General features: G+C 36.0%; 1 protein-coding gene across 4 annotated transcripts in view; it reads right to left on the bottom strand.

Moving 5' to 3' along the window:
- The window catches only part of HACE1 (HECT domain and ankyrin repeat containing E3 ubiquitin protein ligase 1), a 125384-nt gene that overhangs the window by 36680 nt on the left and 63605 nt on the right, over positions 1-25099 (bottom strand). For 3 of the 4 annotated variants that reach the window (XM_055535347.1, XM_055535348.1, XM_055535350.1), the window contains 7 exons: positions 20720-21054; positions 12579-12647; positions 12248-12335; positions 5533-5644; positions 5346-5443; positions 5087-5174; positions 476-625 (listed from right to left, as the gene is read on the bottom strand). In XM_055535347.1, the coding sequence (XP_055391322.1) occupies positions 476-625; positions 5087-5174; positions 5346-5443; positions 5533-5644; positions 12248-12335; positions 12579-12647; positions 20720-21054 (940 nt within the window). The remainder of the gene's footprint in view (positions 1-475; positions 626-5086; positions 5175-5345; positions 5444-5532; positions 5645-12247; positions 12336-12578; positions 12648-20719; positions 21055-25099) is intronic. The other variant, XM_055535349.1, reaches the window with a different exon arrangement.

Raw genomic sequence — 25099 nt, 5'->3', positions numbered from 1 at the left:
CTGCCCTCTACAGATACTCTGTAAAACTGCAAAATATTACAATCCAATTCAGAGCATGATTTAAATGAACGCTAATTCCTAAATTTGGAAGTCTGTAAATTTAAGCTTATGTTACTGCCACATTTCTACAATTAGCCTTTCTTTGAAACAGCTCTTCAGGAAATTATTATAAACTTTTAAAAGTGCCAATTCTCTTAAGTATATTCATATTAAAACGCATTTTTAGCATAAACATATATACACTAAAATGGGAAAAAATTTTTATCAAAAATGTAGATTATTTTTTCCTCTCTGTCAGGCCCTCAAATGCCTTACATATGCAGACAGCAAAATAGCAGAGCAAAATAACATTAATCAAATAAATCTCCAATCAAAATAAAAATTATTCACTCAACTGCTACGGCTTACTTAGCTTTCCCTGACTATTAAAAAACACTTTAAATTTATGTCTATGGAAATAACAATAGAGCCATACCAAGAATGTGCTTATAGAATGATCTCGTGAAGTAAATGTTCACCAGTTGCCTATGGTTCAGAGCTAATCCCAAGATCTGTCCAGCAAACCGGAAATAATTCAAGTGATCAGGATTTACAGAGGAGTTGCTATTGGGTTGAAAAGTTGTTCCTATTAAAATCAAGATAAAATAATTTATTTTTAAGATTATGTATAAGAGAGATCATTTCAATGCAGGTAAATTATTAGTTCACAGACAACTTCAGCAAAGCTAAGGTTACATTGTGCATAAACTTCTGTAAGAAGGTTCTGTGTGGGATATTTAACAGTGGAATTGAAAATACTAAAGATAATCATTAATTTTCATATACTTATTAAAGGAAGCCTGTGCAGAGAGAAAATTTTAGAATACTTTTCACTGAAGGTAGCTGGAAGATGTGTCAGAGAGATCCTAGAAACACATAAACAAACACACGTGCACACATGTTCACATTTTCCCAAGCAATGTGGAAATAACTATTTAGGCTGTGAATTAGGGCAGACATTGTCTCATTCATCTATACGTGCCCAGTGTAGCAGGTATTCACCTCATTTTGTTCCTCAGAGAATAGAGCACTGTAAGAGAATAACTAAAATTTCTAAATGTACAACTGTTTTCATCGTAACAAATAAACAAGTTTGAATAGGTACCACTGAGGTATAAAAGTTAAAACAGTATCAGTAATAGTTACTACTGCCAAACTCTAGTGCAATGGAGTGCAATTCCATTTATGTGGGGAAAAAAAAACCTGGAAACAGATAGTGATGAATATACTTAAGGCCAGTGAAGTATACACTTCTAAATGGTTAAAATGGTAAATTTTATGTTATGTATATTTTACCACAATGAAACAGTCTCAAAAAAAAACAGTGCAATGGAAAAACCTGAACAGCAAGATTTCAATTCTCTTTTCTTATCTTTTCATGTGATCACTACCTCAAATTACAAATTCTCTCATTCACTCAACAAATATTTATTAAGATCATCCTATATATTTCTCTTCTAGGCAACTTGGGCAAAAAGAAAGAAGAACTGATAAATCTAATGAAATAACATCAAAAAATAAGTAAAGGAAAAGCAAAGTATTGGAAAGTAAAATGTTTGGTTATTGAGCATATTTTGTTTGTTGGCCAAATTTATTCAATACCCATCGATGAGCATCACCTCTAACCCCTGCACAGTGCTGGGAACTAAAGACATGAAAGCGACCAAGACAAGGGCAGTCTCTGTCTCACTTGCTGGATGACATGACAGATACACAAGAAACTATTCAACAGGAGCATCCATAAACTCTTTGTGCTTCGCTGGTCTTTATCAGTGCTGGCACTGGACTAAATCACCATAACCAGTAAGTTTACTTAAATGTAAGGTACATATATGGATACTTACAGCTGAATGACTTAAAAGGGCCCCTGTAAAGTATCTTTTGAGAATCATTCCCAGTCACAATGTAAGACTGGGTATTAAAAGTCAAAGCAAAGTTTTGTGAGATGAAGAAACACTTCAAAGACAAAAAAATATAATTTCAAAAATAACAACATTCTGAGAATAATCACAATTTTACCTATTTCCCCTCATAAGTCTGTACATAACTTCTTTAAGTACTTACCAGGAAATGTGAATTATCAAAAAGAATAGATATAGAGAAATCAAAAGAACAAAAAGGAAATAAGGGGAAAAGTCTTCAGGAAATGCATAAGTTTTTAACTTGAAAATGAATTAAGACAGAATATAAAGTTTATGTCATGCTTTAAGTTCAAATCCGTAAGCTGTGACATTTCATCATCTCAGAAAAAACATATTCAAAAAGAAAATATCATTTTCACAGAAGAGTAATAATAGCCCCCTAATATTTATTTCTGATTTCTATGTGCCAGGCATTGGACTAAGCATTTTTAGACATCAGCTGATTTCCCTCTATATTACAAACCACAGGTACTCGCCATTTTCAAATAAGGGAATTGAGCTGCAGAAATATTGTATTTATAAGCCCAAGATCACAGCAAAAAGGACAGCACAAGGACTGACATTCAGTAGAACACACCAAAGGCACTGGTCCCTCCCCTCCATGACTACTGCTCTATAATAAGCATCTTAATTTAATTAGAAAGCACGTTTTAAAGAAATTACTGTATACATTAGGTCTACCCAAGCATCTCCCATATTTGGGAATCCTAAATGTAACTTTCTAGAACAAGAAAATGTTTTCATCTACTTTTTAATTTATTAATAATATAACCCCAAAGAGAAAACTTATATGGCTTATGAAAAGGACGAGTCACAAACTTTATGGTCTATATGCTTCAACATATTATCTGCTATAAATCTGTAGAGTAAGTGGTGGTGATGGTTTAATATCTAAGCTGTGTCTAACTCTTGCAACCCCATGGACTGTAGCCTGCCAGGCTCCTCTGTCCCTGAAATTTCCCAGGCAAGAATACTGGAGTAGGGTGCCATTCCTTCTCCAGGCGATCTTCCTGACCCAGGGATCAAACCCAGATATTCTGCACTGCAGGCTGTCTTCTGCATTACAGGCGGATTCTTTAGCAACTGAGCCAGCAGGAATGAGTAAGTACATCTGTTGTGAAATCTAATGATTTCACACCAAATATATTTCTCAGATATGAAACTAAAGAGACAGCTCAGAATAAGGGACTATAAAGAAAAGACATAAATCTAAAATACAATGTCTTAATATTAAAAAGCAGAGATATAACTTTGCCAAAAAAGGTCCATCTAGTCAAGGCTATGGTTGTTCCAGTGGTCATGTATGGATGTGAGAGTTGGACTGTGAAGAAAGCTGAGTGCCAAAGAATTGATGCTTTTGAACTGTGGTGTTGGAGAAGACTCTTGAGAGTCCCTTGGACTGCAAGGAGGTCCAACCAGTCTATCCTAAGAGAGATCAGTCCTGGGTGTTCATTGGAAGGACTGATGCTGAAGCTGAAACTCCAATACTTTGGCCACCTCATGCAAAGAGTTGACTCATTGGAAAAGATCATGATGCTGGGAGGGACTGGGGGCAGGAGGAGAAGGGAACGACAGAGGATGAGATGACTGGATGACATCACCGACTCGATGGACGTGAGTTTGAGTGAACTCCGGGAGTTGGTGATGGACACAGAGGCCTGGCGTGCTGGGATTCATGGGGTCGCAAAGAGTTGGACACAACTGAGCGACTGAACTGAACTGAATGCTAAATCCTGCTTCAGAGATTAGGTCTAAATAGCTAAACCAGGGCTTCATCAAATTTGTCATAAAAATCACAAAGATGCCAATTTATCTCAGAGAAAAATAATCAAAAGGTTACAGAATTAAAGCAGCAAGTCCCACATTCCTAAATAATTTCAAATAGACCAAGTGTATTTGAGGAGCCCATCAAACAGGTGAATTCCTGCATTTGCCTAGCATCATGAAGCCCAGCCCCACTTGCTTCTCTTATAGTCATCCTTCTTATTCAGTGGAGATTTCTGGTGGCTTGGTTGAATGAAATCAGAAACTATAATTAATGAGACACTCTCTTCTTACAGAAAAATTTAAACACTGAGAAAAAAAATTTTTCAGAAAACAAAAGCAACTGTACAAAGCATTTAAAAACTGAAATCCCACCTTCACTTGGATGTAAGTCTTCTTAAGTTAGAAAACTCTCAGGTATATCTTATACACATGAGGTGGTAACCACTTCCATTTAGTCTACAATGTATGTGTGTTAGTCACTTAGTTGTGTCCGACTCTTAGGAATCCATAGATGCAGTTCAGCAGTTTCCTCTGTCCATGAAATCCCTCAGGCAAGAATACTGGAGTGGGTTGCCATTCCCTTCTCCAGGGGATCTTCCCCACCCAGGAATTGAACCCAGGTCTCCCACAATGCAGGCAGATTTCTATACCGTCTGAGCCACCAGGGAAGCCCTTTAGCCTACAATATCAAATTGTAAGTCTGTAGGCAGCAAACAACATTTAATAAGGAAGAGTCTTTTATCTGTATTACATGATTAAATAAAAGCTTTTTAGTTACCACGTCAATCTTTTAAAAGGACTGAAAACAAAGTTACTATAATAATGTAAACATACTATAAGTTAAGATTTAATACCATGACTTCTAGACTTGCTTTTAATGATCAAAAAACTTCCAAGAGTTGGAAACTCATATAGGGTTAGCAAATTTTAATTTTTCCAAACAAGGACTTATATTTTTTAAAAGTTCATCTACTAGTACCATTTTATAAAAGGAAATTTTAATTCAAGAAAAGTAGACTAAAGGGCAAGCCTTAAATTGAATAAATTTAGCTTTATTTTACAAATAACTGATGAAAACTTCCTTGAGGCCAGCAACAGTACGTGAGATAAGCATTTGAGAACCAACTGCTTATAGAGGAAAGAATGCTATGCTGAGTCAGGTTCTATTCATGATCCTACCACTTGTGAATGGCTACCATAGACAAAAACTCTGAATTTCAATTTCCTCATCTATGAAAAGGGAACAGTCACCCTAGCTCACAGGCTACTGTAGAAATCAAAGGATAAAAGGCACTGAAGTAGTGCAGTCTGAAAATGTGACAAATCACAGAAAAAGTCATCTCAACTGTACAACTTACCATCAGCTGACTGGGTAAACAATGCATAATCAGGATTGACTATCTCATTAGACAGAATATCAAACCACTCACGGACAACACCTTGACCCTGAGTTCAAGAAAATAAGATTAAGTATCAATAGAAATATAATGGTGAAATTTTTTCTAAATTATAATAACATTAAATTTCTTCCATTATCAATTAAATATTAAACTTTATGCAAAGGCTTTTCAATCTTTTATAGACAGTGATCTTAACAACACTTATTTGTATACCCACCATGCCTTCTTCTCCATGGAACCGTACAGCAATTCCTTGCTTTAGCTTTGCACAATTTGCTTTTGACACAACTTCACAGCTACTCCTAAAAATAGAATCTAAATATGTAGCAGTGGTTAATTTTACATACTAAAATTTACAAAAACTAGGATTTTGTGTCTTATACACACATCATTTCTAAACATACCTCTATGAACCAGCAGGATATCATTTTCATTCACTGGCCTGTGCACCATGTCTGAATCTGGCTGTCCTGAATGCAAATGTTCATAGAACCATTCACAGCGATCTTTAAATGGCTACCCCAACAAATAACAGTGAAATATGTTAGCAGGATTGCAGTCACTTAACTATCAGATTTACTTAACTAGCATTCTAAATGTCCTTTCTACAAATAATCATTCTTATACATTTATAATTAGTTCTAAATAATGTTCCGACATTTTATTTACTATTCACAAAAAGGCCAATCTAAGTTGAAATACTTTGCTACCTAGATAGTGTATTTCTTTTAATTCCCTGCATTATCTACAGAGAAGACTTGATAAATAAGAAGAATTTAATATCAGACACACAATTGAACACTCAATTTCTTTTAAACCCCAAAAGGTTTGTAAAAATGAATTTCCATATCCAGAAAAATTATGTTGCATATTCCATTTAATTTTCCATGAAAACAATCTTTACACCTAATTCTAACTTCTATCCTTCGAACATATGCAGCAACTAAAATGGAATTTGTTAAACTGTTTTTCTTTCCTTCCTCTACCCTAAAAACTGAAAAATAAGATCTTGTGAACAGTTAAGATAATCTCTACCTTTCGTTCATTTGCCAGATATGCAAACTGTAAGTGATTTGTAATTTTATTAATCTGAAAGTATTACCAAGTACCTAGAATGTGCGGATACTCCAGGTAACATAAGAGCTGTAAAAATTTCACTGCTAGAAACTGTTCAGTATAAAGAGATGAGACTAACACTGAAACAATACAACACATATAATGATACCAAGTTCTAAACAGTAATGTACAGATCACAGTGCACCAAGAATTTTGAGACTGTGCAGATGAGTGGAGTACAAAGGCTTCATGGATCCTGGTCTGAACCAGGACTTATAGGTGGGTAGGATCTGCTCAAGCAGGAGGAAAGAAAGCACACCAGGCTAAGGGAGACAAGAAAAAAGGCACAAAAGAAACCACATCCCCTGGAAGATGCAGTGAAGGTGCCAGCATAACCCTATATACATTGAAGGAAATAAGTTTTTGTAAGTAAATCAAGGACATAATTATGGATCCTTTGAGTCAAGACACAATGGCCACTGAAGGTACCTGGTCAGAGAAATAGCATGGTAAATGCAGTAATTAAAATGAGAGTAGTACCAAGATAAATGGAGGCCATCTACATAGCAGCTGAAATGCTAGTAATTGAGTGATATGGTCCTGGTCATGGTAGGAAAGAACAATAAAGAAAATCTGAAAGACATTACTCCTTTAAGAGAAGGACTCTAAGGACAGAAATTTACATCAGAAATAGCTTAGAGGGGGAATCCCCTGCCCCACCACTATCTACCCCAATTCCTAGAAGGTACTGGTGAAGATAACAAATGAGATCTTATAAATTATGAATTTAAGGTTAATAGGGATATAACTACTAAGAGCTTGGAAATAAATACTAGAATGTTCTGCAGGTGAGACACTGGCAAGAGTCATGAATGAAGATAATATAGGAGACAAGGTAATATCTCATGTTCAAGATATTAAAGATACAGGGACATACACCAAGAATGGAGAAGTTTATGATCACAGGTCAATACTGAGAATTTGCTTATTACCAAATGATACACACAGCTAGGAAAGTTAAAGGAGAATCAGGGTGCTGCAAAACCAGAAAAGCCAACAGTTTAAAGAGATAAATATGATCAATATCCAACACCACAAAGAGGTTCTCTCTCATGCAATTTTTAGGACACCAGTAAATTTCTTTATCTGAGCTAAATATTAGTTTTGCTTCAAAAGACTTAAATACCACTTTCAACCAATTCTTAATAAAATATTTTTATGAAAATAACTTGTGCAAGATTAATTTTTGCCTTTTAATATCTGTTCTTCCAATAAGAAAAAATGTTCCCTTTCCAAAACTAAATGTATAATTTTATCCATACTTCTAGAAGTTTTCCACATCTTGAATAAAATGTTGCTATTGTTATATTCATTACTGGGTATATTTCATTTTTAGTACACAGACCAGAATGTAAGTGCTTGACATTTTAATGCTGATTATTCCTAAAATCTAGGTAAACGAGGAGAAAACATTACACAGAAGTAATGTATTTAAATACAGGCTTTGAATTTTGATGAACAATGTTTTGAAATCCCAGATCTATCACTACTAGGTTTGTGACCTGAAGGGGATTACCAATCCTCTCAGAACTTCCTACATGTAATCCTCTCAGTCTTCCTACCTGTAAAGTGGGGGAAATCATACCTACTTGGAAGGGCTAATTCTGAGGATTAAATAAAGACAGTTATTATTATAATCATAAATTAGCTAACGTTTATTAAAGCACCTATAAGCCAGGTACTATTTTAAGCATTTAACATGCATTTTCACATATAACCTTTACAACACTCTGAGAAACTCATTATTATTATTAATAATAATACTCATTATTATTATCCCCATTTTACAGAAGGGAAAAATGTAGAACCAAGAGGTTAGGTAATTTGTGCACATATTCAACTCCCAGAATCCTAACTTTGGCCACCTGATATGAAGAACTGACTCATTGGAAAAGACCCTGATGCTGGGAAAGACTGAAGGTAGGAGGAGAAGGGGACAACAGGGGACCAGATGGTTGGATGGCGTCACCAACTCAATGAATGTGAACTTGAGCAGGCTCTGGGAGTTGGTGACAGACAGGGAAGCCTGGTGTGCTGCAGACCATGGGGTCGAAAAGTCGAACACGACTGAGCAACTGAACTGAACTGAGGATGCTAACAGATACTGCTCTTATCACTCACACCAATGTTAAAATGACTGCAAATAAGTATTTTAAATGACAATAAACCTATTTGCCATTATAAGAGATTAAATATTAAACTCTATCCTTTATCTAGAAAATGAGAACCAGTTTTAAAAAAAAACACATATGGCAACTTTTTAAAAAAAGTAATTCAAATGTAACATTAAAAGGTACAAAAAGCTAGTAAGTTACCTGTTAAGATCAAAATATCTCCCCAACGCATATATGTACATATGCCTACAAAACCAAAGGACACATTTCTGTATGTAAACTTTCTGAGTACCTGTATTTCCATAAAATAATTCACAAAACAGGACTGATAACAGAGGCTCCTCTTAACAGTATTTGTACAGCAATACAAAATGTCTCTCCCTTTAACTACCAGGCCACCTGAAAACCACCAACAGAAGAAGAAGTCAATCTTAGCAGAGGTAGTTGTTTTTACTTTTTTCTGTCATAGCCTCCAGTTTCTTAGTACAGTACAATGGTGTCTTCTTCCCCCTAATGTGACTAAGTTGCTAACATGATGTCCAGACAGTCCTAGAAAATACTTTAATGTATATATCCTACAAACAAGAGAATTCATCTACATAAGCAGTTCACAATCATCAAAATCAGGAAATTAACACTGATATATCTCATCTTCAGACCCCCATTTCAAGTTTTGCCAGGTTCCAAATAATATCCTGTATAGCATAATGACTCATGAACTGTATTTATTAGTATCTGTCTCTTTCATTTGGCACAGTTGTTCTGTGCTTTCTTAATTTTCAGGACCTACTTTTAAAGACTGCTTATATTGTAAGTTATATTGTAGAATGTCTCTCAATTAGAGTTAGTCTGATTATTATGGTGTCACAGAGAATGGGACACAATTTAGTGACAGAATAACAACAACCATGATTTCCCATGATTAAATTCAGGGTGTCTATCTTTGTCAACAGTATCTAAGAAGTGATGCCATATTCTCAGTCCTATCTAAGAAGTGATGCCATATTCTCAGTCCTGGCACACTGGTATGTCTGCTGGGACCATTGCCAAACTTTTCCACTGTAAAGTTCCTTTTTAATCTTTATAATTAGTATTCTAAAAGGAGATACTTTGAGATTATAAAAATATACCACCCTTCATCATAGTTTCCATTTATTCATTAATTCTTTCACTATAGACTTACAAGCTTCAATTTTATTTGCAGTATTTTGCCATCAGTATTTATTTTGATGTTCAAATTATTCCAAATTTGGCCACTAGAGCCTATTCAAGCTGCTTCTGAATCATTTTGACACAATCTCATCATTCTTTGAACAACTTTCTTGCACGATAAGATGATGCAGGTTCATCTCACACTTTCCCTAAATTAGCCATTTCTCCAACAGGCCCTAGTCTACTGAGAATGGTATTCAGAGGCCAAGAAGTGGGTCCCAGATTTGCTATATCTATCTACCGACATTGGAAACTCTTAAGTTCACACTGGTATCTCCAATTCTAATTCAACAGTACATGATTCATTGTCTTCCTCCATCTTTTAACTCCTTTCTCCAACAGTAAGACACTAGGCTTCCATTATCTTTACTAATTCAGTCAACTGCCCTACCTCATACATAATCAATCTTCTGTCACTGATGTGGACCATACATTGCATAGACACCCTATACCCCACTCAAGCTGTTACTCCACTCAAGTTCTGTCAAACTACTCTGAGCAACTATCACCAGCTTGCACAATGGACATCCTCCATATACTGCTCCAACTCACACACTCTATGTTGAGCTCCTCTTCCACACATACACACTCCTTTAGCAAATCCAAGTTCCAAAACCTCTCACTGGGCCACCACCATGCCATGTGGACACCTGTATTGGTTAGGTGACAAAACCCCTTCTGTGAGTCAAGAAGGTGGATAGCTAATCCAGATGGTTTTTGAATGAATCACTCAGGAAGGGAAGAGGGAAAAGGAAGTGAAAAACAGAGACAGTATTAAAAATAACAAACTACCTCTTTCAAAAACTGTAAGTTTCTTTTACCTATAATCGCATTTACCCTAGAATGGATAATAGTGTAGATTAAGAAAATGAATTTAAGAACCAGAGAAAATTTTTTAGATTCTAGTTCCCCCACTAAGCAGCTGAATGACTTAAACAAGTTATTTAACCTCTTCAGTAAATAAGTAGCTATATCATATGATTGGTATGAAAATAAAATAATCTATATAAAACAAATGTATGGAACCTGACCTAAAGTTAGCATTCAATAAATATAAGTTATTACCACTACTTTCTCTTTTATATCATCATTATTAAACAGATGCCAAAGACCTATATACATGTGTATAATTTTATAAGGCTTAGTTCTTAGCCTTTTTTTTTAATTATTGAAAGGATCACTGTCCCTGAAGACATTTTAAAACACCTATAGCATTTACCTTATGACTAATAACCAAACCTTTGCCTCCAGTCTAGCCTACATTTCAGACAAATTATTTCCTAAAACTTTGGCAGGATCATGTTATTCTCCTGAAATAAAGTTATCAGTGGCTCCTGCTGCTGCTGCTAAGTCACTTCAGTCGTGTCCAACTCTGGGTGACCCCATAGACGGCAGCCCACCAGGCTCCCCAGTCCCTGGGATTTGCCAGGCAAGAACACTGGAGTGGGTTGCCATTTCCTTCTCTAACGCGTGAAAGTGAAGTCGTTCAGTCGTGTCCGACTCTTAGCGACCCCATGGACTGCAGCCTACCAGGCTCCTCCATCCATGGGATTTTCCAGACAAGAGTACTGGAGCGGGGTGCCATTGCCTTCTCCGAGTGGCTCCTGACAGTCTAGCAAATGAAAATTCTTCAATCTGGCAATCACGATTCCATGTAGTATAACCCTAATCTACCTTCCCAGAATTATATCTCATTCCTCACCTACACAAAATTCCTGCTTTAACCAACTTTTCCATCTACATGCCCTGACCCATATCTTGGCTAGAATGTTCATCTTCCCCTTTTATTCCTATCAAAAATTTTCATGTTTTTCAAAGTCTAGATTAAAATCCACCTCCTCTTTAAAATCTCCCTTGACTACAGCAGCCAAACATAAGCCCTCCCTCCCTCAAACTCCTGAAGAACTAGGTAAAACTGTGAAACTACAACTACAGTATTTTACAGGTACATTTATTATCTCCCCTGCTAGGCTGAATTAAGATCCCTTTGGAGATAGAACATATGCTTTTGATCTCCAAAACAATTACCACTTATTGAATATATATACCAGTCACTATTTAAAACATATTCTTCACAACAGCAGTTTTATGAAGTTAAAGAATCATTATCTCTGTTTTTGTAAATGAAGATCTCAAGGCTCAAGAATATTAGAAAGATGCCCAAAGTCACATAGCTGGTAAGTAGCAAAATGAGCTTTTCCCAAGCATGTCTCATAAAAAATGAGATATACGGAATGAACCCTTGGGAAGGAAAGCTCTCAGGTCAAATAAGTTTGGAGGATTAACAAAGTTAAACCACTGTATTTACCAAAGGGCTTCCAAAGCCTTTAGTAAACTGCTGATATGCTTTATAAATCCCCAACAAGGCATTTGTTATATTTCCCAAATGTATTGGGGGATAAAATCCCCAAGAACCACTGGCCTTACAGGATTAGTGTTCCATTTCAGGAATGTGACAAGGTGCTATCTTTGCACACAGTAGGCACTCAATACACATTTCTTAAATTTACACCTCATACAAAAGTAACACACTAGGGTAATGCCATATACTAAAGAATAAGGTAATATCACTTCACTTACAGTAGGTAGTCTCTAGTAATTACTCTACTGAATAGTATTCAAATTAAAAACTTAATTTTCCTTAAACAGGCTAAAGAGAGATTTTAAAAAGCACTACCTGTGCCTTTATGATATGCATGAATCTTGACATCAATTCAGGACATTCAAGAAGGAAGTGAAAGTGGTCAAATATAATCTTGGGATTCCTAAAAGAAAAACATGCACTGCTTGTATAAATGGGAAGGATGAGTAGCATTAAGTGACATATAAATTTAGATACACAGATATTGAAATAGAATAAAAATACATATTAACCCACACCTACTATACTCATACTTGTCAATGAACATTTTTTAGATAATAATAGAAGTAATATTTTTTCTGTTGAGATAAAAACTGTAAGAAAGAAAAAGTTACAAAAGCAGTCCATTAAACCAAGAAAGTTTTACCTGTTAACAAAGCATTTTAAAACTTCATCATGTTTGCAGACAAATTCAATGAAACGGGGCGAAGTCATTCTGTGAAGGGTAAAAAACAATCAGAACACATAGACAAAAGTTGGTGATATGGTAAATTTGACTATGTATTGAATTCGACTGGCTTCTAATCAAAAAAGAAAATGGGGTTTGGATTTTCTTTATAGACTCTGAGGCATGCCTAGTCAATATAAAATGTGAAATATATAACTATACACACACACTCATATAGATAATAAAATAATTTTTCATTAACAGATGATATAAAGTGACTTTTTAAAAACCTTGAAGTTTTAAGTATCTCTGTTTCCAACATATAATTAAATGATCCTATACAAAGTAACATTCACCATCCTACATGTTAATAACACATATGGATGTTTAAAACTCAAATATTCTGTATTAATTCCAGATCACTTCAATGAGTACCTTGAAGATTAGAATAGAACCAAAACAGCAATGTATTATTTATTTCTGCAATTACAAAAAAATTATAGCTTTTCTTCACCAGAAACTGGGTTTTCTCTACTTTGTAATGCAAGTGCCTGACTTAAGGCTTGGTTGGTGAGGCATCCACTTCAAAGACGGCTATCTTGAATAAACACAATGCCAGCCCCACAACTAGATAAAGAGCCAGAATGCCTCCCACTGAGGCTCCTGTGTTTAGAGATTTTGGTTAACTTTGATAACTGACCATTTGGATCACCTGACTTTTACTCTTCTTGTACTTTATATTCCCACTCTTATGTTTTAAATTCATCAATAAAAAGTGAGTCCTCAAAACCTTTCCCAGGTGGTGGTAGTGGTAAAGAACCCGCCTGCCAATGCAGGAGATAGAAGAGACGTGGGTTTGATCCCTGGGTTGGAAGATCCCCTGGAGAAGGGCATGGCAACCCACTCCATTATTCTTGGGATTCCCTGGACAAAGATTTGAAAAATAAAAAATAATCAGAATATTACATGATGACCATATAATTAAAGAGAAACAGAGTGTCTTGGGATGTAATTCATTCATGTCATGATAGGGCCTGATAGCTCAGCTGGTAAAGAATCCGCATGCAATGCAGGAGACCATGGCTTGATTCCTAGGTTGGGAAGATCCACTGGAGAAGGGATAGGCTACCCATTCCAGTATTCTGGTGGCTCAGCTGGTAAAGAATCCACCTGCAATATGGGAGACCCAAGTTCAATCCCTGGGTTGGGAAGATCCCCTGGAGAAGGGAATGGCTACCCACCCCAGTCTTCTGGCCTGAAGAAAACTATATAATCCATGGGGTCACAAAGAGTCGGACATGACTGAGTGACTTTCACTTTTCAAAACCCGAGTGCCCCTCCACCCTCAACCCCAGGGTTATATGCATATTTTCTCGCTCCCTCTACAATAACCTCGCTGTGTGACCCCACGTGTGCCATGTAATTTCCAGGTCCTAGAAGTAATAAATTTTTCTCCCCTCAAAGGTTTCCAATGGATTGCTGAAGGACATCTGTAATCATAGTAAGAATCAAGGATTAGTCCAGCCACAACACTGATTATTGATAGGTGGAGACTGGCACATAAAACAGTTGGCATAATCAGCAGGACTGCATGATTACCATTGCAGTAAATCAAGGGGAATGCCTGTTAGCTGCAGCCTGTTTACTACCACTTAACTCAGGTGAGTAACACCATCTGGGAAAAGAGTACCACTTGCTGAGGGTCTGACTTGCTGCGATGTGCTTTTACATAGTGCCTATCATGTGTTGCCTAAGGCATCCAACCCAAAAGGTCATGGATGCCATAATCCAACAATCTCAGAGAAGTGTGATCAAGGCCATATGGTCTAATGAGATGATGAGACCACTAATGATAAAGACCTTAATTGACTATTAATGTGTGTGCTGCTGCTGCTGCTAAGTTGCTTCAGTCGTGTCCGACTCTGCGACCCCACAGACGGCAGCCCACCAGACTCCCCCGTCCCTGGGATTCTCCAGGCAAGAACACTGGAGTGGGTTGCCATTGCTTTCTTCGAAAAAATGAATGGACACATAAAAAACTTCTAAACCTCTGGTGCCAGTGCCTCCTAGGAACCCTGAGGAGGTACACTAGCTCTTTGATAAACACAAAACCTCCTGGCTGCTTCCTGGGCATTATTCAATGTCATGCATGCTAATATGCTAAAATTGTATATTACATTTCAGATGCCTGGGAGCTTTTCCCAAGAGCCTGAGCATATGATGCTAATATAGGCAGACCACCATTCTAGAATGCTCCCTTGGGACACCCTGGAAAGGAAAGCAGCCACCTACAAAGGGGCTCACAGTGTTGTCATCTAAAATTTTCCAGTAACAACACATAAGATTAAGGTAAAAGAAAAAAAAAAAACAAGAAGTAGAAACGGAGATCAAAAACTACTCCTTAACTGACATAAGATAAGATGGTTGGATGGCATCATTGACACAACAGACATGAGTCTGAGCAAAGTCTGGGAAATAGTGAAGGACAGGGAAGCCTGGCATGTTGCAGTCCATGCGGTGGCAAAGAGCTGGACAAGACTGAGTGACTGAACAAGAACAACAATAGTCTAATACAGATCCTAACCCACTTTCCACTTTCTCCTGCACAAGGCAGAACTAGGAAACATGCCTCATGAGGCTTCCCTGCTGCCAAATCAAAAGCTGATAGGGTTATCAAGGCTGTGAGTGAGGAAAGAAAGGGACATGAGAAGGCAGAAGGCCCCTGGACCCACCAATATTCATTACCAGGGCACTGCCTCCCCTCACTTGGGTATTTAATGCCTGACCCCATGCCAACTTTTCCATCATAGTGATCACTGCTAAGGCTCACTGTGAATGGAAAATATTAAGATGAGGTCCATCCCCTGCTGCACAAAATTGGCATGATCCAATGGATTCATCATGTCCATGACCAAAGTGACCAAATTGCCTCTTCATTTTTAACCCTGGAAGAGCCCCATTTGACCCTGAGTCCAGAGAATTATTTTTACAGGACACTCACCCTAAGTAAAAGGTAGCCCTACTACCTTTTGTTGGGATACAAAAACCATCCAAAAGGCACTAAAAATCCTAGGAGGAAACTTACATTCTTCCTCTGTCCCTGAAGATGTAAGTCTCATCATGTCTTTGAAACATAAATATCCAAGAAGGTAACTAAAACTCTGCCCACAATCACCAGAGACTGAAGGAAAAAGTGGGAGGGAAAGAGGCCTTTTTAAAATATAAACTGTTGTAAAATCTCTCTTACTGAAAATCTAGTCCACATCCTCCTGAAGATAACTTGCCAAAGACAAATACAAATCTTAGAAGTCTCCACAAATCCTAGTAAAAAGCTCTAGTCACAGGAGCAGGTAAACTTAACTTGTTTCATCTGCCAGACACAATCTGGACTCAAAGGTAAACTATAAAATAGTAAGTTGTATACTGTTGCACCTGATTTACAGGGAAAATTTTGGAATGGAAACTATAGGGTGGTTCTGTCTGGCTGCATGTTTCTGTATGCCTATGGATATACATTACATGCAAGTGACTTTTTTTCTCTATCTCTGGATAGTATTGACAAAATTAATTTGTAAAAAAAAAAGCCGTATTTAATTGGCTTAAAAATAAATACTATGAATTAAGTATCCTGAAACTCAGAAATACATGAACGAATCCAACATTTTTCAATTCCATGTGATCTGGGATAATCTTCTACAAATAAAAGGTAGTTTAAGTTTGTTAGTTCAATTAAAAGTCATGTCTCAAATTTATCAGTATCAGATATAATACAGACATGCAGCTTTTATTCTACTTGGGTCTACTATTCAAATAAGTTCATGTTATCTAGGTTACAAAATTTGTAAGAAAAATTACTTGGGATGATGACCAATTTTGCCTAATGTCTCTTGAGACTTTCATGAGTAATCGAAACATAATTGTTAAGAACAAGTGATTTAAAGAGATGTAAGTAGAATAAGAGTTTAGGTGAATTTTCAGCAATAGTTTTGTTGTTGTTGTTGTTGTTCAGTTGCTCAGTCATGTCCACCTCTTTGCAACCCCATGGACTGCAGCACACCAGGCCTCCCTGTCCTTCACCATCTTCCGGAGCCTGCTCAAACTCATGTCCATCAAGCCGGTGATGCCATCCAACCATCTCATCCTCTGTGGTCCCCTTCTCCTCCTGCCTTCAATCTTTCCCAGCATCAGGGTCTTTTCCAATGATTCCATTCTTCACATCAGGTGGTCAAAGTATTGGAGCTTCAGCATCAGTCCTTCCAATGAATATTCAGGATTGAGTTCTTTTACAGTTGACTGGTTTGATCTCCTTGCAGTCCAAGGGACTCTCAAGAGTCTTTTCCAACACTACAGATCAAAAGCATCAATTCTTCAGCACTCAGCCTTCTTTATGGTCCAACTCTCACACCCATATGTATTTTATGGAATGTCTTCTTAAAAATAGTTTCCCAAATCTCTTTGGTGACTTGAAACTTCAGAGTTCTGCTAAGTCAAATGATGGAAAATTTACTGACTATCTGGGTCATTTCCAAATAAGGTAAAACACTAATACTGAATATCAGTTTATCCACTTTGAGCTTTTCATTACAGAGGGGCTAATGATAAATTTGGTTCTCCTTGGTAAACATGTCTTGTACCACACTGAAAAATTATACTATAAGGAAGCATGTGCTTCTAGAAATTATAAACTTATTCATAAATTTGTCAATACAAAGAATTCTGATATAGCAGGCAGTTTACAGTTGCTTGCTTCTCAGTTTTCACTAGAAAGTTAAGTTTCTAAGGGTTAAGAATTCTGATTAATATATTCAATTTAAACTAGTGAAAATAACAGAGGAACTGTCTCTGAATGCAAGGAAAGTAGGACATGTTTTGGAATAAGAAAGGTGTTGATATTCAGTCGCTAAGTCCTGTCCAACTCTTTGCAACCCCATGGAATGCAGCATGCCATGTTTCCCTGTCCTTCACAGGGAAGGGAAGTTTGCTCAAACTCATGTCCATTGAGTCGGTGATGTCATCCAACCATCTCATCCTGTCACCCCCTTGTTAAGAAAATTTTAAGTAATTTTGTCCTAAAGTAAAGCTGGTTATTTCGGAAGAGGAAAGAAGGAAATAAAGAACAAATGATATAGGAAAGACAGCAAGGTGGAAAGATACAGAATGAGAGGATTTTACCTGTACTGGCAGGCTGGCTAAAATTCAACTGTTATCCTAAGGGTCTTTTTTCCCCAACAAGCTTTATTATCAATGATATGTTTATGCAATTTTTTTCATCTGCTAAAAGGACAGTTTTCCTGCAGTGTTTGTCTGCTGCTGATAGACAAAGAAACTGTAAAAAGTTTTCCTTTACCCTCTAAGTAATCTGGCTAGAAAAGCAAAGATTTTGTATTTTATCAAAATAATTTCCTGTATTTCATGCTGTCTTTAAGTGATTAAGTGAAACTCGCTCAGTCATATCCAACTCTTTGTGACCCCATCGACTGTAGCCCACAGGCCCCTCTGTCCATGGAATTCTCCAGGCAAGAATACTGGAATGGGTGCTACTTCCTTCTCCAGGGGATCTTTCTGACCCAGGGTTTGAACCCAGGTCTCCTGCAGTGCAGGTGGACTCTACCATCTGAGTCACCAGGGAAGTCCCATGCTATCTTAATCAGGTACTTGATTACTTAAGAAAAATGAGTCTTCTCAATAGGAAGAGTTAAGATTTGCTCACAACAACGTAAGTATATGCATTTGCCTTTAAAATCATCTGTCACTTTGGTTAGGTAGATAATTAAGTATTATTTCATAATGATCTGTGATCCTATTTAGTCAAGTGTCTAAAATATTTTTAATATTTTTAAACAAACTTCCCCAAATCAAATTCTAAACAAAGTCTTTTTGACCTAGAAGTAACTTTTGGATTTTTCAAAAGGCCCCTGGAACATCTCAAAAGATATGTTTTCTCTCCTTATAAAAAGAGAGACATTAAACTAATTAGGACTGTCAGATAAGAAATAATGCTAAACCTTCTTTATCAATATCCTTATTTGGATATGTATTATTAATCTAAGGTTTCCAGAAATAATACGAAATTTCCTAAAACTCTGATATGTAATATTATTCATCATAATTCCAGCTATCATCTTAAAATGTTGTGTGTCACAGAAATAACCAAATTCCCCTGTCAACTGCATTACAATGAACTCTCATCATATCTTCAACCACTGGCATTTTTCAAGTCTTTTCCCAATTACAGCCAGTTATTATTTTACTCTGATGCTTTTGCAAAGGTGCTTCATCTATAAGGAGATTCATGGAAAGGACTCTGACAAATACAAGTTTCTGATAATTTTCACATCCTACCACTGAACAGGGTAAGCATTTATAGAACTCTAAGGGAAAAACAGATTCATAACACTGTTAACCTAAGATCAATATCAAGAATTATGTAAGACTTAATGAATTCATGAAGGATGATCACAATTTTTATGAATTTTTGTTTGAAACACTGCTACTTCTTCAATATTTTGCTTTTCAGACTTACAGAAAGTTCTCCTTCTACACTAGCAATAACTCAACAATTTGGTAAAGCATACCTCTGTGAACAAACATGAAACAACTACTTTTTCTCCTAACCTGATCGCTCCAGATTTTGGAAACTCTCTGGGTATCCTTATTTTCACGGCAATATAGTTACTTGCATAAGTTCAGTAAAAATCTGTTCTCCTTGTAACACGACACAATCGAAAACACCAGTTATACTGCCAAAGCTTTGACTGGAATGTCTCCCTTTGACAGAAGAATGTATAGACTCTGATATGACCAGACAACTTTAGGGAACTAAGGGTGTTAATTTTATGAAGCCAATAAAACTGTGGAAAAATCAACCTGGTACCTTGCTTACAGGGTTCCTGGCCGAGTTACCAGGTAAGTAAGGAAGGTCACTTCCTGGCAGGCCCAGAAACTTCAAGATATTTTGGGGACCTCAAGAAGAGAGGAATTCACCCAAATCTATAGGCACTGCAGGCAAAATGTGATTGTGAGTCCTTGGCTTGGCTTCTTAGCCTCTAGAGGCTTTTAAACGTTCAATCTGAGATTCCTTATGAAAAGTTCTGGCAAAACAGACAAAAAGGAGCCTAAATGACCAATCACTATTCTTCCTCCACTATATAAATAACCAGGTCAAGTTTAACAAAACTCGATTTACTGTGCAAACATACTAGTCTTACTTTGATTACCTCTGATAGGAATGAGGGCAACAGTAAAGAGAAAAATTACATTTCAATGGAAAATTACAGTACACCCTTGTAGATATCAGATTCTAGTCCTCTTAACTGTCTTTGAGGTTTTTTCCCTACCTGTAAACTGGACTGGATACTGAATTTTCATTTCCTCCAACATCTAGCTAAAATTCTCCAAATTAATGTTTCCAATTTTTCTCCCACCCTTCTTACTTAGAATCACTGAGAACTAAAACTGCTCCTTTTCCAAATTCATATAAGACAGATTAGGACAACTTGATGTAAAATTCAGAGAAATAACCACAACAGCTCATATATGGATAAACTTCATGCCTATTGCTAGATGGGCCACTCAGAAAAACCACCAGACACATTCAAACTACAAACCAGGAAAATCTATCAGATGGCCTCCACTTTGTCCACTTCATAGATGACTATCTCCAATAAACACAATGCCAGATCCACAACTAGATAAAGCCACCTCTCATCTCCAAGCTCCTTTGTTTCAGAGATCTTGATTGATTTTGATAACTGACGGTTTGAGCCACTTGTGTTTTCTCATGCTTTAAATTCCCACTCTCAATGTTTCAAATTCAGCAATAAAGAGTGAGCTTTTGAAACCCCAGGCCTCTATCTTAAACTCCAATAAAAACAGAACCCCAAGCCCTCAAGCTTTTTTTCTACTGGCAACCTTGCTGTGTGGCCCCAGGTGTGTCATGTAATTTCCAGGTCCTGTAAGTAATAAACCTTTTTTTTTTTTTTTTTTCCCCAAAGTTTCCTGATAGTTATTGCTGAAGGGTGTCTTGCAATCATAATAAGAACCACAAGGGCTGCTCCAGCCACAACACTGGTTACTGACAGGCAGAGATCTGCACACAAAATAAGCAGAAACTTTCTTACCCTGGAGGCATCTGACAAGAACAGCACATGTAAAAAGCTTGAATGACAGCACTTAGCCGGTTAGCTGTCATAGAAATAACATCCTGACAGTCTGCACTGGCTTCCTGTTTCCCTCCAAGAGCATCTGGTTTAGATTCCCCTGTGCCAGTGGACAGATTTTCATAGCTCCCAGGTCCTGGAGGTTCAAATGGAGGAATGGAAGTACCATCTTGATCTTGGCCTTTTTGTTTCAGCAAAATAGAAGTGATATCCGTTGAGTCCTTTTTGTTTTTCATCAATTCTGTAGCTATTAAAACTAGCCATTCATCTAATGAGTGCCAAAGCAATTCAAGAGGCTAAGAAAAAAAGAAAAGTATTTTTTTTTTTAAATCATCATTCTTAAACTGCAGGAAAAAAAAGAAACCCACTCAGACAAATATTATAAGAGAGAATATTTACTCTAGATACTTCTATTTTCTCAAGTTTATGTGACTGCAATGCCTAAAGATAAGTAACAAAAATATAAATGTCATATAATTACATCATTTATGGCAAAAGCTTATTTTGCATTTATTTATTCCTTGGAATAAAAAAAAAGAAAACTAAACTCTAGCAAAAAAATTTATAAGCAATCTTCCTTCTTTTAAAAATTTTCTATTATTTAGTTTCAAAACCATAATTACTTTTATGAGTACAATTCCCTAAAATCTTTACTGTATTAATGTGTTGACTGTTTTTAATTATGCTGCTTTTCAATTTAAAAAATAAGTATTCATAAAGAACTTAATAAACAACTTGGTTTACTGCCTTTTTCTTTACACGTAATCTCTGAGATTTTGAAAATTTATGACAAGAAATTTTAGATATCACGGCATTTACAGGTACACATACACACAGGGGCATACCCAATCACACACAACTCATCTCTAATATTAGTAATTATCAAATATTGGCTAGCAAATCCATAATTCAAAGTAAAGATTAACAGCTTAATAAAAAAGAAAATGGGAATAAACAGTTTATTATTTCTACACTATATAAAATATTCCTTTTGAGAATAATGAAATGTTTTTTGTAAATTAACAGCAAATGAAAATTTATCTTTAAAATACCACGTGATCACAAATGCTACAACAGGACTAAGGACTGGAGAAGATGAAATACATATATCATCTCCAGTAAACAGTTGTTTTTAACAGAAGGAGAAATATAAATGCCCAACTACTATTAAAAGACATGCTACTAGGGATCTAATGTACGGCATGGTCACTATAGTTATCAACACTGTATTGTACAATTAAAAGTTGCTATGAGAGTAAAGCTTTAATGTTCTCAGCACAACATTATGTGAGGTGAAGGATGTGTTAACTAACCTTACTGGAGTAAAGATTTTGCAATACATACTTGTATCATATCATCACACTGTACCTTGAAGTTGCTCAACATTTTATATAACAATTATAGCTCAATAAAGCTCAGAGGAAAAAAAGACCTGCTAGAACACTTTAATACCCAAATAAAAATGAACAGTGAAGGCACAAGAGGGCAGAGGAGATAGCAGTTGGTCTTCCATTCCCACACGATTCTCAATATTCCTAATGAGAGTGATAAACTGTCTTTCTACAAATGAATATAAAAATTAATCTTACTTTTTGATTCTTATATGATCACAGAATGCTACAAACTAGACATCTGCTTCTGAAAGACCCACCCTTAACTATTTCAAGTAAAAGATTCTTATTTTTTAAAGGCCAGTATTGTAAAGAGGTTACACAGCCATATTTCGAACTTTCTAAAGTTCTATTCTGCCAAGAAATTCTTTCTAGTTATTATCTAATAAATCCCACTACTATTACCTTCAGCCTATCTTCAGATTTCCAGAACATTCTCTTTTTGAGACTATTCTACTTATTGAATCTGCAAACACTTAAATGACCCCTAAGTTTTCACTTAAATATTAAACCAAAAAGTAAGAAGGAAAAAACCCTTCCACCATCAACAAAAAAACAGTTCACTCATTCAACATATATTTAACTAATACAGCCTAGGTAAACAGGTTCACAAAGTGAGAAGCTAATTTCTGAGAAACATTTTCTGAAGTTGAAATGAGCTCGCTTCTCTCCCACAAACAAGGCTTTTCCAAGGTTAGGCACAGGAGTTGGGTGCCTAACTTCTTAAAGGATGGCTGAACTGCTTAAAAGAAGGACAAGAAGCACCAGCAGTCATCAACACTGACACGATACCTTCATGAAAATGTCTTAATTTTAATCATGATCCAGGTTTGGGTCTATAGTTTCTCTTTATGAGAAAAACGTTAGCCCTGCTATAAAACATGAAAAAGAATTTTTTATGTCAGCAAAACTATTTTAGCTTTACATCAAAAAAATAAACGCCCTCCAAAGAAAGAACAGGTGGTGATGAAAAATTGCTTCAAACAAAAGGAATAAATGGTCTCTAAGTGAGAGTTGACAAAATTCAGAAAATCCCCACATTGGATGGAGATGAAGGCTAAGGCAGGAAGCAGTACCTACTGCTCACATGCAGATGAGAGCACTGAGCCTGAACTGCAACCATCCTATTCCCAAAAGCTGACAACCTGCAAAAATTAAAGGTGAAGTCTGAATAATTCCAGAAATAATATCCAAAAAAGCTGATCTGTGTAAAAATGACAGTGACAAGAACGATACTGAGAAAAGCTAGAAAGAGTTTTCAATAAAGTAGCACAGCTAAGAATTAAAAGAGAATGAGGAAAAAAAGCAGAGAAGTAGTCAGTTATCTTAGGTCTTTCTTTATTTTCTCTTTTTCTCACTGTATATTTCCTCCTTCATATGTACACTAAAAAGAAAACTCAACCTTAAAGCATTTTTACCTAGGGAGTTGTCCCTTTGAAAACTTCTTCAGAAGATTCATTCCTCAGTAACAAAAAGAATGCTGCGAAAATAACTTTAAAACTGGAGTAGCAGTCACAGACAAAAAAGATTAAAATAAATTTTAAAAATTAAAAATAAATAATTGCAAACCATATCTATTCATAAATAATACTGATAAAAACACTAGATACATAGAACCATACATATCCAATGTTACAGAAAAATGAGTAATGGCTATGGAAAATATTAGGCTTCTTGGCACTATGAAAATAATACTTCATTTCTTATTACTGAGTTGATTTTCACCACAGAACTATATTCTACCTATAACATCAATAATTTGACAATCATACATGATTTTCAAAACACTTCAAATTAACAAGTCAAAGCTGTAACATAAAAATCCCAAACTTGTTGGACAATTTAAAAATGTTCACTATCCATGTGCCAAATTAGATACAAGTTTGACAGGGAAGCATTATTAACTTAAATTCATCAACAGTATTTTGAAATTCTGTTAATTAGTCTATTCTCACTTCATAATGTCAAATGCCATAATCCGAAAGGTAAGATCTTACAAGTTTCTCAATCTTTCTTGGCTTCCAAATTTCTCCAATTATAATTCTATGAAATCATTAATAGTCACAGTTCACTACTCACAAAAAAAGACCGTTTCAGGATTCAAGAAGCCTAAACTGTCTTCCTCATGCTCACTCTGCTTCGATAACCAGAACTACCTTCTCCTTCAGATGATTCAAAGTTTGCAAGGCTCTAGATAAAAATCTCTTAACACTGAAAGAATGGCTAAGTGTTAAGATTAACTTAAAGTACTTCTAAGATAAATCAGAAAACTAGTAACAGGATGTTAAGCAATTTCACCTACTAAAAACACATGGCCTATAAACCCACTCATTCTTAATGGAAAACCCATTAGCTAATCCCAGCAATAAAGTGACATGTTAGAGTACCTAGTTAATGAAACAGAAAATAGGGAGCAACTGCTACCTTAGACAAAATGTGGTAAAAATTAAAATGGTATTTCCAATCTTACATTGTAGCAACTCAGCAGATGGTTCAGATTTTTATAACTTCAATCACCCCACAACTAACCGAAGACATTAAATACATGGATCACAATGTAGTTTTTATTTTTTATCTTTATAAGTGGGAGGGAAGATCATTTTGCCATCCTCCAAAGACTCCACACAATTAATTCATATAATTAGATAGAAAGAAATTAATTCCTTAAGAGCAACACTTGCTAATGTTTAAAAAAAAAAACTGAGTTTTGTAACAAAAATGTTTTACCAAAGTGAAAGGTCAAAATTTAAGAGAAAATAAGTGGTCAGAAAGAAAAGCAATTGTCAATGACACAGAAAAAAAATTCCTCAAGAAGAGAAATAAAGACACTAACAAATGAAATAAAATATAAGTAAAGAACTTTATATTAGGTTGATGAAAATGTAATTGTGATTTTGGACCATGAATTTTAAATCATTATCAGATCAGATTAGATCAGATCAGTCGCTCA

Source organism: Bubalus kerabau, chromosome 9 (genome assembly GCF_029407905.1).
Source record: "Bubalus kerabau isolate K-KA32 ecotype Philippines breed swamp buffalo chromosome 9, PCC_UOA_SB_1v2, whole genome shotgun sequence".
Lineage (NCBI taxonomy): Eukaryota > Metazoa > Chordata > Mammalia > Artiodactyla > Bovidae > Bubalus > Bubalus kerabau.
Note: the sequence above shows the minus strand (reverse complement) of the source record. Positions and strands in the feature narration are given on the sequence as shown.